Genomic DNA, 17,350 nt, shown 5'->3' with positions numbered 1-17,350 from the left:
TACTCAATCTTGATATACACAAAGCCTTTGACAGCATCAGCTGGTCATAGTTAGACACACTACTCCCTAGATACGGCATAAACACCAAATTCTTACATGGTTTCAAAGCCCTTTACCATAACCACGCATCAAACTCTTCGGCAATAATTCTGACTTTTTCCCTGACTTTTATTCTTTTTTAGAGCCCTTCCTCTTACATTGCCCAAAAATACATTAGATTCTCTCTCCAAAGAGAAATCAACAAATTCATTTGGCAAAACAAAAAACCAAGGTTTAGCTACTCCTTAATGTTTAGACCCCAACTAAAAGGAGGTCTAAATATCCCAAATTTATGGCTATATTATCTGTCAGCCAGATTCACCCAACTAGAACAATGGTATGCCCCAGCCTCCCAAATCCCCTGGCTCCTGTTCGAAGAACAATCAGTCCTCCCTTACCACCTACAAGGACTACTCTGGTCCAAGTCTATTTCACCACATAAAATAAGACCGTTAAATATAATTGTAACACATTCCCTACAACTGACAGACAAGATACCAAATTTAACATGTGTTCAGACATCCCTCCCCTAGTATCCTTTTCTAGGAGACCCTCACTTCACTTCCTTAGATAATAACCAAAACTTATTAGCAAAATGGAAACTGCATAATCTAACAAATCTAAAATTACTTACCCATAACAATACATGTTACTCTTTCACTGAGCTACAAACAAAATATGACCTTTCACCTACGTAACATGAAAATTATACAAAGATAAAACACTTCTACCAAAAATACTACTCACTCACTCTAAACCTTTCATTCTCCTCTGAACAATGGGAGACCATTTTTGAAAACCTACACAAATGCACCAAAACTACCACCATCAGAGAATCTGCCACAAACTGCTTTATAGGTGGTATCTCATCCCTGCCAAGCTCAACTCATTCTACCCATCAACATCCCCACTCTGTTTTAGGGGCTGCCCTGCACATGGGACACTACTACATATATTTTGGGATTGCTCCCATCTAAAAAACATTTGGCACAATGCATGTCTCATAATTGATCAAATTTCAGGCAGAAAGATCCCACCAACACCCCAAATGTGTTCATTCAACATACCATGACCACAGGTTCTTAACCGTATGGCAAACATCAAACTATCAGAGAGAATACACCACACATTATATGATACCATGCATATATACCAAAAAAAATGGTCTTTATGGGAGACCTCACTATTGGTGTAGTATCCACTACTGTTATTCTACTTAAAGGGGTTGTAAAGGAAAACATTTTTTTCCCTGAAATAGCTTCCTTTACCTTAGTGCAGTCTACCTTCACTTACCTCATCCTTCGATTTTGCTTTTAAATGTCCTTATTTCTTCTGAGAAATCCTCACTTCCTGTTCTTCTGTCTGTAACTGAACACCGTAATGCGAGGCTTTCTCCCTGGTGTGAAGAAAGCCTCTTGAGGGGGGAGGGGGTGAGCAGGAGTGTCAGGATGCCCACTAACACACAGCTCCTTTCTCTATCTGCAAAGTAGAGAGTGTCCTGACCCTTCTGCTCGCCCCCTCCCCCCTCAAGAGTCTTTCTCCACAGGGAGAAAGCCTTGCATTACGGTGTTGAGTTAAAGACAGGAGAGGAACAGGAAGTGAGGGTTTCTCAGAGGAAATAAGGACATTTATAGGCAAAATCGAAGGATGAGGTAAGTGAAGGAGGACTGCACTAAGGTAAAGGAAGCTATTTAGGGGAACAAAAAAATTCCCGTCGGAAAAGCATACAGGTGAACGGTTTTCCCGCTAGGATTTTTTTCTTGATGGGAAAAAAGAGATCCTGCTCTCTTTTTTGTTTGCATATTGCATATTTTTGCATATTTTTGCATATTGTGAAATATGAAGTTATGCCGAGTAAATAGATACCTAACATGTCACGCTTTAAAATTGCACACACTCGTGGAATGGCGCCAAACTTTGGTACTTAAAAATCCCCATAGGCGACGCTTTAATTTTTTTTACTGGTTACATGTTTTGAGTTACAGAGCAGGTCTAGGGCCAAAATTATTGCTCTCGCTCTAATGTTTGCGGCGATACACATGTATGGTTTGTACACTATTTTCATATGTGGGTGGGACTTACATATGCATTCTCTTCAGCGTATGAACACAGGTGGATTGTATTTTTGTTTTTCTTGTTAATTATACTTTCTTTTTTTTTTATTTGACACAAAAAAAATATATGATCACTTTTATTCCTATTACAATGAATGTACACAGCGACTATGATCGTTCTCATGGTGTAGGGAATCGCCGGCTGAAAAAGATGTATCTACAGGCATCATTCAGATATACCCGCTCAAAGTCAAGGACATCATATGACGGCCAGCGGGCGGGAAGTGGTTAAACCAGATGAGTAAATCTGGAGATAATGGGGCAGATCCACAAAGATCTGCACCGGCCCCAGCATATCTAAGATACGCTACGCCGCCGTAACTTACCTGGCTTTGGTTTGAATCCTCAACGAACTTGCGCCGTAAGTTACGGCGGCGTAGTGTATCTCTCACGGCGTAAGGGCGCGGAATTCAAATGCGGCGGGTAGGGGGCGTGTTTCATTTAAATGAAGCGCATCCCCACACCAAACGAACTGTGCATGCGCCGTCCCTAAAATTTCCCGCCGTGCATTGCGCTAAATGACGTTGCAAGGACGTCATTGGTTTTGACGTGAACGTAAATGGCGTCCAGCCCCATTCACGGACGACTTACGCAAACAACGTAACATTTTCAAAATTAGACGCGGGACCGACGGCCATACTTAACATTGAGTACGCCACCATAAAGCAGCTTTAACTATACGCCGGAAAAAGCCGAACGGAAACGACGTAAACAAATGCGACGGCCTCGCGTACGTTCGTGGATCGTCGGAAATAGCTCATTTGCATACTCGACGCGGATTACGACGGGAACGCCACCTAGCGGACGCCGAAAAATTGCATCTTAGATCCGACGGCGTACGAAGACGTACGCCTGTCGGATCTAACCCAGATGCCGTCGTATCTTGTTTTGAGGATTCAAAACAAAGATACGACGCGGGAATTTTGAAATTACGCTGGAGTATAAGTAGATACGCGGGCGTAATTTCTTTGTGGATCTGCCCCCATGTTTATAGTAAGGGAATTTGTGCATTTTTTTAAGGGACAAACAATCCAATGTATGAGTTTTGCAGATGGTGTCTTCTACATCCACTAATGCAACCTCTTGGGTTATGTTTGACTATGTCCCAGGAAGGTCTCAACTTTTGGCAAGACACATATACAAATAGAGTGTACAGTAGTAATGGGATATATGGCTCAATTAAGTGTTGTGTAAGCTTGAGAAAGAGGCCTGGGATGGGCAGGGTGGCCTCGAAATGCTGGCTCCTCCCCTCTGGCATCCCGATGACATCACTTCTGTTCTGCTCTGCATCCCACAAGACGCCCTCTGCCATCTTGTTGGTTTTTACTTCCTCATCTAAAATGTCATCCAGCCTGACTTTCCAGGCTGCAAGTTTTAGAGGCTTCCCATCACAGATGCATTATAATTACATCATGCATCTGCATACAAAATTGCCATTTTGTCTTCTTCCCGTGTGAGTTTCTAATTGACTAATGTTTCTCAGTACATTAATGCTGCACTTAGTTTGGCTCCCTCAGTGTGTTCTCTTGGTCCTGCAGGTGTATCCATCCACCCAGTATTCCTATCCTAGTTTGAGGTTCCCTGTTGTTGTGAGATTGTGCATCGGAAGCCCTTATTATGAGCCTGATTATAACTGTCACAATGTGAGTTGCCATTTTTCATTTCACCACAATAAATCCCTTAATACACTACACTCAAATTGCGCCCTTCTGTTCTTCTACTCTATAAAAATATAATACCTGCTTCAAATTTACATGTCCAGCATTCTAAAGGGACTAAAGAATTTGTGAAGATCGGCTGAAACACGTAAACATTGGTACATACACTGCGCTTTTAGACTGATGAGAATGTCCAGTGTTTGACACTTCTATACACATAGATGCAAATGTTCCTTGCACAGAGATGTCACATAAGTCTTAAACAAGCAAAAACTTTTGAAAATATACCTGCAGATAATCAACTAGTAGAACATTTCCTTTCACCGTACTTAAAGGTTCTCCACTTGCTGAAAGCACTTTAGATATTAGGTCCATGTATCCTTGGAAATATGTCACTGGCCGCAGCTGGACATCAAACAAGGCAGTTGACAATGCAACTGATGCATCTTCTCCTTCATCCTCCCTTTCCTCATTGTCGATCAGAAATTCCAACCCTTGAGCTTCAACAACGAACTATGTGTGAAAAGTATATATAAGGAGCTTCATCATTTTAATTCAAATTCTTCTACAAAACATAATATGCCGGTGAATGTGACATAAAAACTTTCAGCATAAAAATAAAAGGCAATAACAGCAAGGGGGATGATTTATAAACATTCATAATTGAAGTGTGATTAGTGTAGTATCAGTTCCTTCTGTATTCTAAAGTGATGTGCTGCAATAAATTATTCTTACCAGCAGAAAGCAGTCCATATACACTCACCGGCCACTTTACTAGGTATACCTGGCTAGTAGTGGGTTGGATCCAGTGGCGGCTGGTGCTCAAACTTTTTGTGGGGCGCAAACAAACTGAAATAAAAACATCAATTGCTGCCACTGTGCCCATTAAACGCAGCCAATGTGTCCATCAAATGCAGCCAGTTTGTCCCCTCAAATGCAGCCAGTTTGTCCCCTCAAATGCAGCCGGTTTGTCCCCTCAAATGCAGCCAGTTTGAGCCCCCAAATGCAGCCAGTTTGTGCCCCCAAATGCAGCCAGTTTGTCGCCCCAATTGCAGCCAGTTTGTGCCCCCAATTGCCGCCAGTTTGTCCCCTCTAATTTCAGCCAGTTTGTGCCCCCAATTTCCGCCAGTTTGGGCCCCTAATTGCAGCCATTTTGTCCCCTCAAATGCAGCCAGTTTGTGTCCCCAAATGCAGCCAGTTTGTGTCCCCAAATGCAGCCAGTTTGTGCCCCCAATTGCAGCCAGTTTGTCCCCTCAAATGCAGCCAGTTTGTTCCCCTAATTGCAGCCAGTTTGTCCCCCCAATTGCCGCCAGTTTGTGCCCCCAATTTCCGCCAGTTTGTGCCCCCAAATGCAGTCAGTTTCCCCCCAGCCCAGCACTTACCTTCCTCAGGTCAGCGCCATCCTCTCCATGCTTCCTCAATGTCTTCTCTGCCCTCGATGTCGCTTCATCCAATCAGGTGACCAGTAACCAGACCCGGTGCACCTGATTGGCTGAGAGGCGGGGCAGTGTTAGGGAAGCGATTCCCTAACACAGCACTGTTTAACCAGGGAATGCACAGTCTGTGCGCCCTCTGGTTAACCATTTGGAAGCTGATTAGAGCCTGCAGGCTCTAATCGGGAAGCCTATTAGAGCATCTCGCTCTAATCAGGCACTTCCAAAACATGCCCACCGCTGTTATTCAGATGGCCGGCGCTCAACAGGGGGCCGGACATCTGAATAGTGGGTGGCAGCGGCAACAATACATTGCTTCATGCAATGCATGAAGCTATGTATTGTTGATTGATGGGTGCAGAGAAGAGAGGGCGCGGCGCTCCTGCGCCCACTATGGACGCACCGCCACTGGTTGGTGAGATGATTTGATCTTTGTGACATGGTGCATTATCCTGCTAGAAGTAGCCATCAGAAAATGGGTACACAGTAGCCATAAAGGGATGGACATGGTCAGCAACAATACTCAGGTAGGCCATGGCGTACAACTGATGCTCAATTAGTACTAAGGAGCCTAAAGTGTGCCGAGAAAATATCCCCCACACCATTACACCACCGCCGCCAGCCTGAACCATTGATACAAGGCAGGGTGGATCCATGCTTTCATGTTGTTTAGGGCACATTCTGACCCTACCATCTGAATGTTGCAGCCAAAATCGAGACTCATCAGACCAGGCAACATTTTACAATCTTCTATTGTCCAATTTTGGTGAACCTGCTGCGAATTGTAGCCTTGGTTTCCTGTTCTTAGCTGACAGAAGTGGCACCTGGTGTGGTCTTCTGTTGCTGTGCCCATCTGCTTCAAGGTTCAAAGTGTTGTGCATTCAGAGATGGTATTCTGCATACCTTGGTTGTAACAAGTGGTTATTTGAGTTACTGTTGCCTTTCTATCATCTTAAACAAGTCTGCCAATTCTCCTCTGACCTCCAACATCAAAAAGGCTTTTTTATCCACACAACTGCTGCTCACTGGCTATTTTCTCTTTTTTGGACCATACTCTGTAAAACCTAGAGATGGTTGTATGTGAAAATCCCAGTAGATCAGCAGTTTCTGAAATACTCAGACCAGTCTGTCTGGCACCAACAACCATGCCACTTTCAAAGTCACTTAAATCCCCTTTCTTCCACATTCTGATGCTCGGTTTGAACTTCAGCAAGTTGTCTTCACCACATTTAGATACCTAAATGCATTGAGTTACTGCCATTTGATTGGCTGATTAGCAATTTGTGTTACCAAGCAATTGAACAGGCGTACCTAATAAAGTGGCTGCGGAGTGTATGGTCCCCTTTTTTGACATAATCATAGGGGTATTTTCACCAAAAAAAGCTGGATCTATATTCAAATCATTCACCTAACCAACACAAACTCTCACTATGTTTTGCCTAAGGCCTCGTACACACGACCGAACATGTCTGTTTCAGCGGACATGTTCGGTCGTCTGTACGTCCGACCGGACAATTTTCCGGCGGATCGGACAGGTTTCCAGAGGACAAATGTTTCTTAGCATGCTAAGAAACATGTCCGCTAGAAGCCTGTCCGTCGGACATGTTCGGTCGTCTGTACGACTTACCGGACATGTCCGCTCGGCCGAAAGCCCTCGCATGCGTCAAAGTGATTCGACGCATGCGTGGAAGCATTGACCTTCCAGGGTCGCGCACGTCGCCGCGTCATCATCGCGGCGATGGCGAGGCCACATCACCGCGTATCCTGTACGCGGGGATTTTGGTTTGATGTTGTGTACAACCATCAGACCAAAATCCGGCAGCGTACATGTCCGATGAAAACGGTCCGGCGGACCGTTTTCATCAAACAGTCCGTCCGTGTGTACGAGGCCTTATACATCTATTTCCTATGATCGCATGCTCCATCTGGTGGCCAAAATGCAACATATTCCTGAAATTAGAAAAATACAGCATTATGGCCACTAGATGGAGCTGACCATTCAATGAAATAAACATTTTGGCGAAAATGCAGTAATAACCCACAATTCCCCCAGTCTGTTTTACAAGAACTCAATCTATAGGAACAACAAACCTGTCATAATAAGCGACACTGGAAGCATTTCTTGGTGAAGCCCAACATTATATCTAAATGTGATCTTGGCAAAATACCATATGCTGTATGTAAAATCTGAAGCTGGAGCTTGCAATCCCAGTAGAATGAAAAAGCTACAGAGAGATTTGGGGTCATTTGTACTGAGTATCAAATAGGAGAATAATGTATGAATGTATAATGTATTGTAATATAAAAGGTACCCTCTGTAAAAAGTTATTGGATGTAAGAACTGTAGGTGTGATTGTTGGGGGAAACCTGCTACTAGACAAGGCTCAGGAATGTGCCAGTCTAGAACCAAGGCTCCATTTACACCTGAGCGATCCGAATCGCAGACGGAATCGCCACAATTCTGCCCACGATTTGAAATCCCGGCAAATTGCGGGACATTTGTGCAATGCCATGACTTCTTAAAGCGATTCGAAGAATTTCAAGTAAACCATAATGATGTTGTTAGCCTAAAGCAGAAACACCGTGTTTCCCCGAAAATAAGACGTACTCCGAAAATAAGCCGTAGCGGGATTTCGACGCAAGATCGAAATATAAGACATCCCCCCGAAAATAAGTCGTAGCGATGGCGTGTCGAATCCCGGAAAATAAGACGTAGTGATGGCGTGTCGTATGCGTAGCGGCGCGGGCGGGAAAACAAGACGTGATAGGCGTACTGTACTGGTGCGGAGCTCAGGAGCTGTAAATAAGTCGTGCAGCCCTTCTTATCTGCTCCACGGTATCTCTGAGGCCCCGTACACACGACCGAGATTCTCGGCAAAATTCAGCCAGAAACTCGGTCGGAGCTGGATTCTGGCGAGAAACTCGGTCGTGTGTACATGTTCTCTATTATCTCGTTGGTCAATGGGAAAAGTCGGCCCGCCGAGTTCCTCGGCGGCTTCCACACTGAACTGGACGAGGAACTCGATGTGTTTGGCACGTCGAGTTCCTCGGTCGTGTGTACGGGGCCTAAGTGACCGGAGAGGTGTCGGCAGCCCTATATATACGGTAAGGTCGGCTCCCCCTGTCAGGTGAAAGTGAAAGTAAAAAGTCTCCTCAGTGAAGTGAGGAGAAGGACGCTCTGTACTCAGGGGAAGAAGTAAAGCTTCTCCCCAGCACTGACCAGCAACAGTCTCTCACCCCACACAAACACCAGGGGATAGTTGAATAAATGTAGATTGTTGTACCATACTGTTGTACCATACTTGCCGGTAAAAAAAATAAGACATCCCCCGAAAATAAGCCATAGTGTGATTTCTGGAGGAAAAATAAATATAAGACGGTGTCTTATTTTCGGGGAAACACGGTAGTAGAGGGCTTGTATACTGCAGTGAATTTTTCTATTACAGTTTAGCTGATCACAGGAATGAATGAGTTGCTTTAGTGAGGAATGGGGGAAGGCAAGGGGGATTTCTGTCTTCTCACAGTCTTTATCTCACCGTATCATATGTCATCATACAGTATATACAGCTTTAAATCAAACCTGCATTGTCTTGAGATGATGGTTGCTGTCAAACAATGTAATGTCAAATGCACTTCTTTTCAGTAGCCCAGAATCGGCGAAGAGAAGGTCAGCACCATACGTGGAAGCCAGATCATCTGTAGCTAAATAAAGTAATATAAATATATTGAACTACCTTTGCCTAATTCAGCAAGCATTTGCACCAGTTTCAGTAACCTTTACCGACATGGACAAAAATCCAAGTAGATCTCACAATTGCCACTTTAACCACTTGAGCTCTGGAAGATTTTGCCCCCTTCATGAGCAGGGAATTTTTGTTTGCTATTCAGCACTGTGCTACTTTAATTGGCAATTGCGCGGTCATGCAGCACTGTACCTAACACGTTTAAATAGAGCTTTCTTTTGGTGGTATTTGATTATCACTGGTGTATGTTTATTTAAAGCCAGCAGCTATGCTTTTTGTAGCTGCTGACTTTTAATAAACATAAAAAAAGGCTGGAACTCCACTTTAATCTTTAATACAGTTTCTGATTTTAATAAAAGGTTTCTATATTCTCTGTAACCATTTGGTTGCCCTTAAAATCCCATTGGAAGAACTTAGTAAAAATATACATTCTTCACCTATTGCTAGTTATCTGTCACTTGATGTTCCCCAAACTTGATTCAGATTGATAGTTGCTGCATTATTAGGCAATGTTCAGATCGAAACATGCTATTTTAATTCTTACACCGACATACATCTGCTGACTTATATCATTACTTACTAATTCATCTAATACTGAATATAAAAAAAAAACAGTTAACAATGACTACTCTGCCAACAGGAGTTTATTTAATTAAGCACGCCATCTTCAGACATTACTCATATCACACATGCCATGCTTATATTTAGGAATGGTGCACATGGCTGTTAATGCTCTGCTTCTACCCGTCTCTGCTTTCCGTTTCAGCGTTCAGTAACTTGACTGAGATCTCAATTTTGCGCTTGGTTTCACAGACAGAGGAGGAGGACAGGAAATAGACATGGCATTCACAAATATAATTAGTTCTCTGTGCTCATGAGGGCTTAATACACAGAAACCTCTAAAGAAAAGGATGAAAGAAGGAAGGCTGACCATACGAGATACTAGATTTATGTGACTATCCTAGATCACATAAATGTTTAAATTAAAATGTTCATTAGTTTATTTATTTACAATATTAAGTTACTGAATTATAATGAAAAAATGTTGATGTACAGTAGATCTCCCTTCGATTCATTACATGCAAAGTTAGAAATGTGGCAGAAATAATCCATTTCCATATGGTACGTCTATTTAAATAGAACATAACATGACAATCCAAAAGTTTCAAATTGACATGCAGTAAATGTAATTTGCAATAACACAGTCAGGTAAGGTCATGATGACTCAAGTTAACAGCAAAGAGAACTCAAAACTGATAATTCAAGTGGGCTGAGTGACACAGGGATTCCTTCAGAATAATCTCTGTAGTGGGGTTCCCTCTTCTAACACCACCACCATGTAGTTAATTTCCTCCTACCAATAAATAAGTAGTACAATAAACAGGGAGAATCAAATCCTTCAGTAATGACTTTGGCAGGTGGGCAGACTTGAAAGTTCAACATATCTTGTCCATGCAGAAATATAAAACAACATTTTCAGGCACTCCGCTAGTGCTTGCCTAAATATTGGTGGACAATACCAGAAAAAGCTTACAATTAATGTTGTAAAATATTATTTTGTCATTTCTGCATTAATCTCACTAGTTACCTGCAGGGCCGCTGATAGGGGGGGACCACCAGCCCTCCTGCAGGGGGCCCAGGCAAACAGGGGGGCCCTGACAGAAAAGGGAATCATTGTGATCGGATGGAGGGGCAATTACAGAATTACTTCCCCTGCACTGACCCCCTCCCTGTTCTGCCTTCTTTTGATCCCCCCTCTGTGCCCCCTGTCACTATGCTGTCTCCCCCCCCCCCCCCCACGGCACTGCTGGCTTACCTGTCTCGTATAAAATAACAAATTATAAAATAAAATACATTTTAATATATTTTAACATTCTTTAAAAAATTATATAAAAAAAGTTTAAAGATTTTTAAAAACTATTTTAAAAAGGGCCAATTCACACGGGTTCTCTGTTATGTTTGTGTCCGCTAAGAATGATTTTAGTGTATTTAGTTGGTGAAAATATTGTTTGGATATATTTTGGGGGGGCCCTGTCAGGTAGGCTGTACGGGGCCCCGTGATTTCTAACAGCAGCCCTGGTTACCTGTTATATCCCACAACAGAATTTAGGTTCATAATAAATTAATGATCTTACCAGTCAATAATCCAGAAAACACAACAGATCTTCCAGGTTGTGACAAATACCAATAGTTATGGTGAAATATACTTTTACTATTGTTCTTGCTGAGTTTCCTGCATAACAAAAACACAGAAACATTGTACGTTCGGTGAAGTTATATATACATAAGCCTTAGAAGTAGATATAACTGACTAAATGTGCTGTAAAGCTCACATTTCTTATTTCTAAAATGGATTTATATAATAAAAAAATATTTTTAGATCGAAAATATGCTTAGCTCCAGCTCAATTCCCATTCTTCTAGTAAATATTTCTTCATAGATATTCTTACATTCCAAAGCATATTCCATTCTAAAATTGAATCATTACTTTAATGGGTGTTGGAGGTTCAGCCTGTTGTGCAGCTTGGATATCAGTAATTTGGAAGATTCAATGTCCATCAGTTGTAAGCCCGCTGAAATATTTGTAAGCTCCTCCAAAGTGCAATCTGCTAACAAAAGAGTCTCTGCTGCCATAAGCCGACTCTTTTTATCGTGAAGTTGGTGTGTTTGATGGAGAATACTCTTCATGGCGTCCTTTACCTCCTAAAATAAAACATGAATTATTTCTTGCTTGCAAACCTTATGTTTTATATAACTAAGAATATCCATCACAATGAACAGCCCACATATTATTTATGCAATTATAGATAAAGAAAACTGACTGACATGGTGTTCAACTGGTTTCCAAGTGGGCCTAGGTGGCCCTTCAGTGCTCATTTGGTGTCCCTCTACACCTTAAAAAATATTTTGTGCTACATAGAATTTTTGCTTCATCAACAAAGTTAAGCACCTATAATCAGTAAAGAGTGTAATTTTGCTTTCAACATTTGTACTAAGAACCTTACTAAGTTATGATAGTTTATATGGTGTATATTATAGCATTACACATCAATATTATATACACACACGATTTGATGTATCATTGCACATATAGTAGTATATATCAGCATTATTTGCACATGTTGTTTATATCTCATGTTTTATGTATATATCGTTGTATATGTACTGATGTCCCCAATATTCAAAAATTACACTTGTTAGAGATGTTGATTACTGAGAGGAGAAGTATAGGTCAAGACATCCTTTTTAAGATGTGTAACTGTCAGTATATGTAGGCTCTGATGATGTCCTAATTGACGAAACACGTTGGAAAGAGCTGAATGCACTGCTGCTGTCTTAGGGTGAAGGCAGCAGTGTTTTATGTATGTTTTTTTTATGTTTTTATTTGTTTTGTTTTAATGAACCCAAATCATTTCTTTATATAATATTTTCGCACAGTTTGGGAGATTAGGTTGTGGAACTTCTGTGTTACACAGGCCAGTAGAGTCCACAGAGAAGTTTCAATCACTGGAGTTGTCTGACAGTTTGATCTTATTATTAATGTTCTAAAGCTGATGTAACCTAAGTGCATGGTGGTCAGTCTCTGGTAAATGTGCATTCCACTTATTTGGTGACAGTATCCACATGAGGGGATCTTTTTTACAGAGAGATTGTCTTCTATGTTTCGAGCTTGTAGTCAGAGTCTTCATTCGTGACATGCAGTAACCCTAACTACCAATACCTGCGGTGTGCCTTGATCTAGCTACTCGGTACGCCTAAAAGAGGGCATACCCTGAATAGGAGTATGAGAAATGTATGAGGTATATGAAATGAAAAAATTGGGGAATGGGAGAGTGGAAACCAGGAAGATGAGCCGACGAGGGACATGCCAGAGGAGGAGAGATATATACTCCCCCAGACTCCTCCTCAGGCCAGCCTTCTAACTTGTAGTCAGAGTCTTCATTCGTGACATGTGGTAACCCTAACTACCAAGACCTGCGATGTGCCTTGGTCTAGCTGGTCGGTACGCCTAAAAGAGGGCAAAAAGACACAAAGGTAGGTAAAGTGTGAAAAGCTTTAATGAAACGGGTAACAGTTAATCCAATAAAGTGGCGAATGCTCTGCAAACTTCTGTATGAGGTTCAGGAATGTACTTGATAATGTAATATGGGACCCTCTGCTTAGAAGCTGCAGACGCAGCCCCGATCCTGAATGAATGCCCAGAGAATAGCTTTGGATCTAAACCTAACTTGGCACGTAAGATCCTGACATACCTAATTAATTTTTTAAAAGTAATAGGATGCGTAGGGAATGGGAGCAGGGGGCTATCCAAAGGAGTCGCTACGAATAAATTGCAAAGAGAGTCAAGTACCTCAACCGGGCACCAACTGCTGTTGGTTCGGTAGTATTTTACCACAAACCCCTGACCTGTCTGCCTATTCCTGTTGTTGGGAAGCCGTAACTTGTAATGCTCAGGGAATCTGGAGAGACTATCTCTGAGCAGAACAGGAGCATGTCAGCTGGCTTTGAACACTTCCCCGGGTCGGAGGAACCCAAAGAAACTGAGCTAAATAGCTGCCTTGAGCACTAAGCTAAGACCTGAGCCAAAAGGGGAAGTAGACAGCATGTCCGACATATCACGGAAAATATGGCTGTTAATAGGTTGACGAGACAACTGAGATGTTCCCTGGGTTCTCTGTATACCCCTTAGCATGGCTTTCAAAGGGTGAGCCGCAAAAATGGATGGACTCTCAGGCGCATGCAGGGACCTAAAATTCTGAATACTGGACAAACACAGCTTGATGGTACTAGCAGACAATGCCAGCTAACTGTGGCAATACGCAGTAAAAGTCATGACATAGTTGATATCCTTGGGGCAACTGCTAGGGTATAAAGACATAAACCTAAGGAAAGTCATCCAACCCATCATGTACGCTCTCAGCGTATTCCTGGACAAGGACCTATTGGCCAGATCGATCGCCTGAGTCCAGAAAGTGTTTAATCCATGACCAATAGCAAGTAAGGGGTGACTGGATGGCCCTTCCGTTCTGCTGCTGGATGCTGTTAGAAAAATTGTGGCATGTTGAGACGAGATAAAGCATCAGCTGCGCCATTGCTATCCCCACTAATAAACTGAAATGAAACTTGTACGTCAAGTCCAGCCATGTCAACCTGCGCATAAAAGACTAAAGGGACCCGATCTACCTTTATTGACAATTTTGGCTGCGGCCAAATTATCTGAAAAGAAGATGACCAAGTTGCCTGACCAAACTGAGCCCCATGTGATTGCTGCCGCCAGAATTGGGTAGATTTCAAACAATTCTGAAGTGGGAGTAAACTTGGGCAGATGGAAATCCTCTGGGGGCCAACGGCTGGCCAACCATTCACCGGCAAAAATGGCTGAAAAACCGACTGAAGCGGCAGCATTTGAAAACATTTTGGGAGAACTATCTATTGGATGCAAAATAAACATAGAGATGCCATTCCAATCACACAGGAACTGATCCCACATGATTATATCGGCTCAGGCACATGGATCTGTACCAGCGTGAACACTGGCAGAGACTGTGCACTTCCGCACAAGAACAGTGACGCAATAGGTGGAGCGCAAACAATTCCGTCTGCGCTCCACGTTGTCCAGCGCCGAACCCCCACGTCATCACTGTGAGACCCGCCCACACAGCACACTCGTGTCATGCAGAGAGAGCCAAAACCAACTAGGCTAGACAGACACTTCCTTTGATCGTCGCCATTTTGGTGAAGGCCAGGCTCATGAGGCACACTGATACACTCCCAGAGTGTGTCACTACGAAATGGCTAATTCTTATAAATGTATTTATTGATTGCTATACTTGCATTATTGCACTCCATGGGACCAAATATCTTGTAGAGCGGCCGGGTCTCTCAGACTGTAATTATTGCAACTGCCACAACGGCTTGCAGGGGCAGGCAAAAAATGCTTGTTTGCTCTAAGGTTGCAATTATTGTCCTGTGTTGTTATGGTGTCAGGGGATAAATGGTACCTGATTCAAGATGCATGGAGCAAAGGGTCAGATTGCAGGAAAACAGGATCAGATCCTGGTTCAGGTCAGTCTCTGCCCTGCAGGTAGTTGAAGTGGAGTCATTAACCTAAACTGTAGCATTGATGTAGTGACATGAACCAACAGGTGCTTATTGGTAGGGCAAGGCAATGCTCAGATATCAGCTATTCCACGAAGCCATACAGTAATTTTTCAAGACCCTTTTCTTATTGTTAATGAAGACAATTGGTCACTGGCTCCTGAAATGGATGTTCTACCTCCTGAACGTTGTGTTAATAAAAAAAAAAAAGGAAATAAACTGGAATTTAAATAAAACAAATGAGTCTAGAGTGCATAGTATTCTATTAAAGCCCAACTCTAGCCAAAGCGTTCTTTTTTTTGTGTTGTTGTTTGATAGGAAAGTGAGGAAGAGTTACCACCTCTCACCATTTGTTATTGCTGTGTTTCTATATTGTAATATTTATCCTCATTTCCTGTCGATGTGACAGACAGAATAGGAAATGAGTGGAAGTAGCACCAGTTCGGACAGGAGAGTGGTGTCAAAAGAACAAGAAATTACCCCAATGTGTACACATACTGTATTAAAATCTAACTAATATAGAGAAAAGCTAGCACGCCAAAGTCCTGTCCAAGGTGCTTATAAGTGTTTTTTTATGGAGCTCCATTAAGCACTTTTGGCTTTTTTCTATAATGTCTTTTACACTACGCCACCTTCCGCCACATCTAGAGGTTCGATTTTTTTTTACTAGAGTTAGGCCTTAAGCTACAAAATGTAATTGTTTGCTGCAAATGATTTCAGATTATACCTCTTCTATTATATAAATGTAACATTAAAACACGCCAATTATTTTACTTTCCCTAACAATGGTGCATTGTAAGACTGGGAAGCGCCTGCCATGTATCAGAAAGACAGACATGGTATTTGGTTGGGAAATATAAGGAATTTATCCAGAAGAACAGATTACCCTGAAAATATAAATACGCAATAGAAATGGCGCACAGTGAAGGACACAAATTATTAATATATTTTTTTTACACAGCCTAAGATCATGTTACTCTAGGTATATATACAATCAAGAGAAGAACATATATGTATTGTTATTATAGACCCTTCACCTTACTTAGTAGAATTAAGTACAGCCTCACAGATGCTCATGCTCTTATTATTACCCTTTTCCTGGCAATTTTTTAAGTCTTCATAAAAAATAAGCTCTGGGCAGCCAACATTGTAGCTGCTGAAGGGCTAAAAGAAACAAAAAAAAAATAGAAAATGTACTGGGAAAATCGATTTACATTTTGCTAAATAGAATATGTTAGTGCAGGGATTTTCAGTATACAACATATTCATTACGACAAGGTTTTTACAATATAAAAACAGCAATGAGGTTATTTAGTAAGTAGTTGTTCTTAGAGACACTGGCCATTCACAGCAGGCATTTAACAGAGAAAACTATTATTTTTTCTTGTAGGTGTTGAGTGAGGTGAATGTACAAGGAACATACTGTATAATGTAGGGAAGAAAGAAGTCAAGTTATTGATGCATTTGTCTGTATCCAGGCTTCAGTACCTGATCAGATAAATCGTATGATGGGAAGGCCTGCAGAGCAGACAAGGCTGTACTGCACACCTCCCCTGTGTGCTCCTCTGCATATTGAAGTAGAGTAGGGATGGTTTCAGGCAGCTGAGCATTCTTCAAAGATAGAAGGTATATTTTCATCTCACCATCATCCTCTGCATTATTCAACCCTTCCAAAATCGTGGCCTTTGCTAGTTCAACATCCTGCAAAAGAAAAAAAAAACAGAAACAGATTTATCAAGTTATTTATCGTATGTCCAACTTTTTTTTGGACAAAGTGCAGCAGGGCTATAACTAGTGTTATGTTTTAATTAATGTCTGCTGCACCATTGGGAGCATTTTGTTCACCTGCAATATACATAATTGGAATTGGACAGCGCTACTTTGTAACATATACAAAAAAAAACTGTGTAAATGTGTACACTAATCCCTACATGTCACAATGTGTGTCACGTACATTGTGACATGCAGGGATTAGTGTACACATTTACACAGTTTTTTGTATATTTTATATTTATTTTTGCATATATTACATATGTAGCACTATCCCAGAGGGAGCTGCTGGTTTAGATTTGGGCCTTCCGTTACCTAAAGCCTCGTACACACAATCAGTCCATCCGATGAGAACGGTCTGATGGACCGTGTTCATCGATTAACCGATGAAGCTGACTGATGGTCCGTCGCGCCTACACACCATCGGTTAAAAAACGATCGTGTCAGAACGCGGTGACATAAAACACAACGACGTTCAATGCTTCCAAACATGC

At 41.9% G+C, this 17,350-nt stretch overlaps 1 protein-coding gene across 1 annotated transcript in view; it reads right to left on the bottom strand.

The window, feature by feature from the left end:
- LOC120910433 (microsomal triglyceride transfer protein-like) overlaps nt 1–17,350 on the bottom strand; it is a 176,641-nt gene that overhangs the window by 46,642 nt on the left and 112,649 nt on the right. The window contains exons 11-15 of the mRNA XM_040322192.1: nt 16,575–16,787; nt 11,476–11,690; nt 11,123–11,220; nt 8,825–8,946; nt 4,100–4,324 (exon numbers count right to left, since the gene is read on the bottom strand). Of these exons, the coding sequence (XP_040178126.1) occupies nt 4,100–4,324; nt 8,825–8,946; nt 11,123–11,220; nt 11,476–11,690; nt 16,575–16,787 (873 nt within the window). The remainder of the gene's footprint in view (nt 1–4,099; nt 4,325–8,824; nt 8,947–11,122; nt 11,221–11,475; nt 11,691–16,574; nt 16,788–17,350) is intronic.

Source organism: Rana temporaria, chromosome 8, assembly GCF_905171775.1.
Source record: "Rana temporaria chromosome 8, aRanTem1.1, whole genome shotgun sequence".
Lineage (NCBI taxonomy): Eukaryota > Metazoa > Chordata > Amphibia > Anura > Ranidae > Rana > Rana temporaria.
Note: the sequence above shows the minus strand (reverse complement) of the source record. Positions and strands in the feature narration are given on the sequence as shown.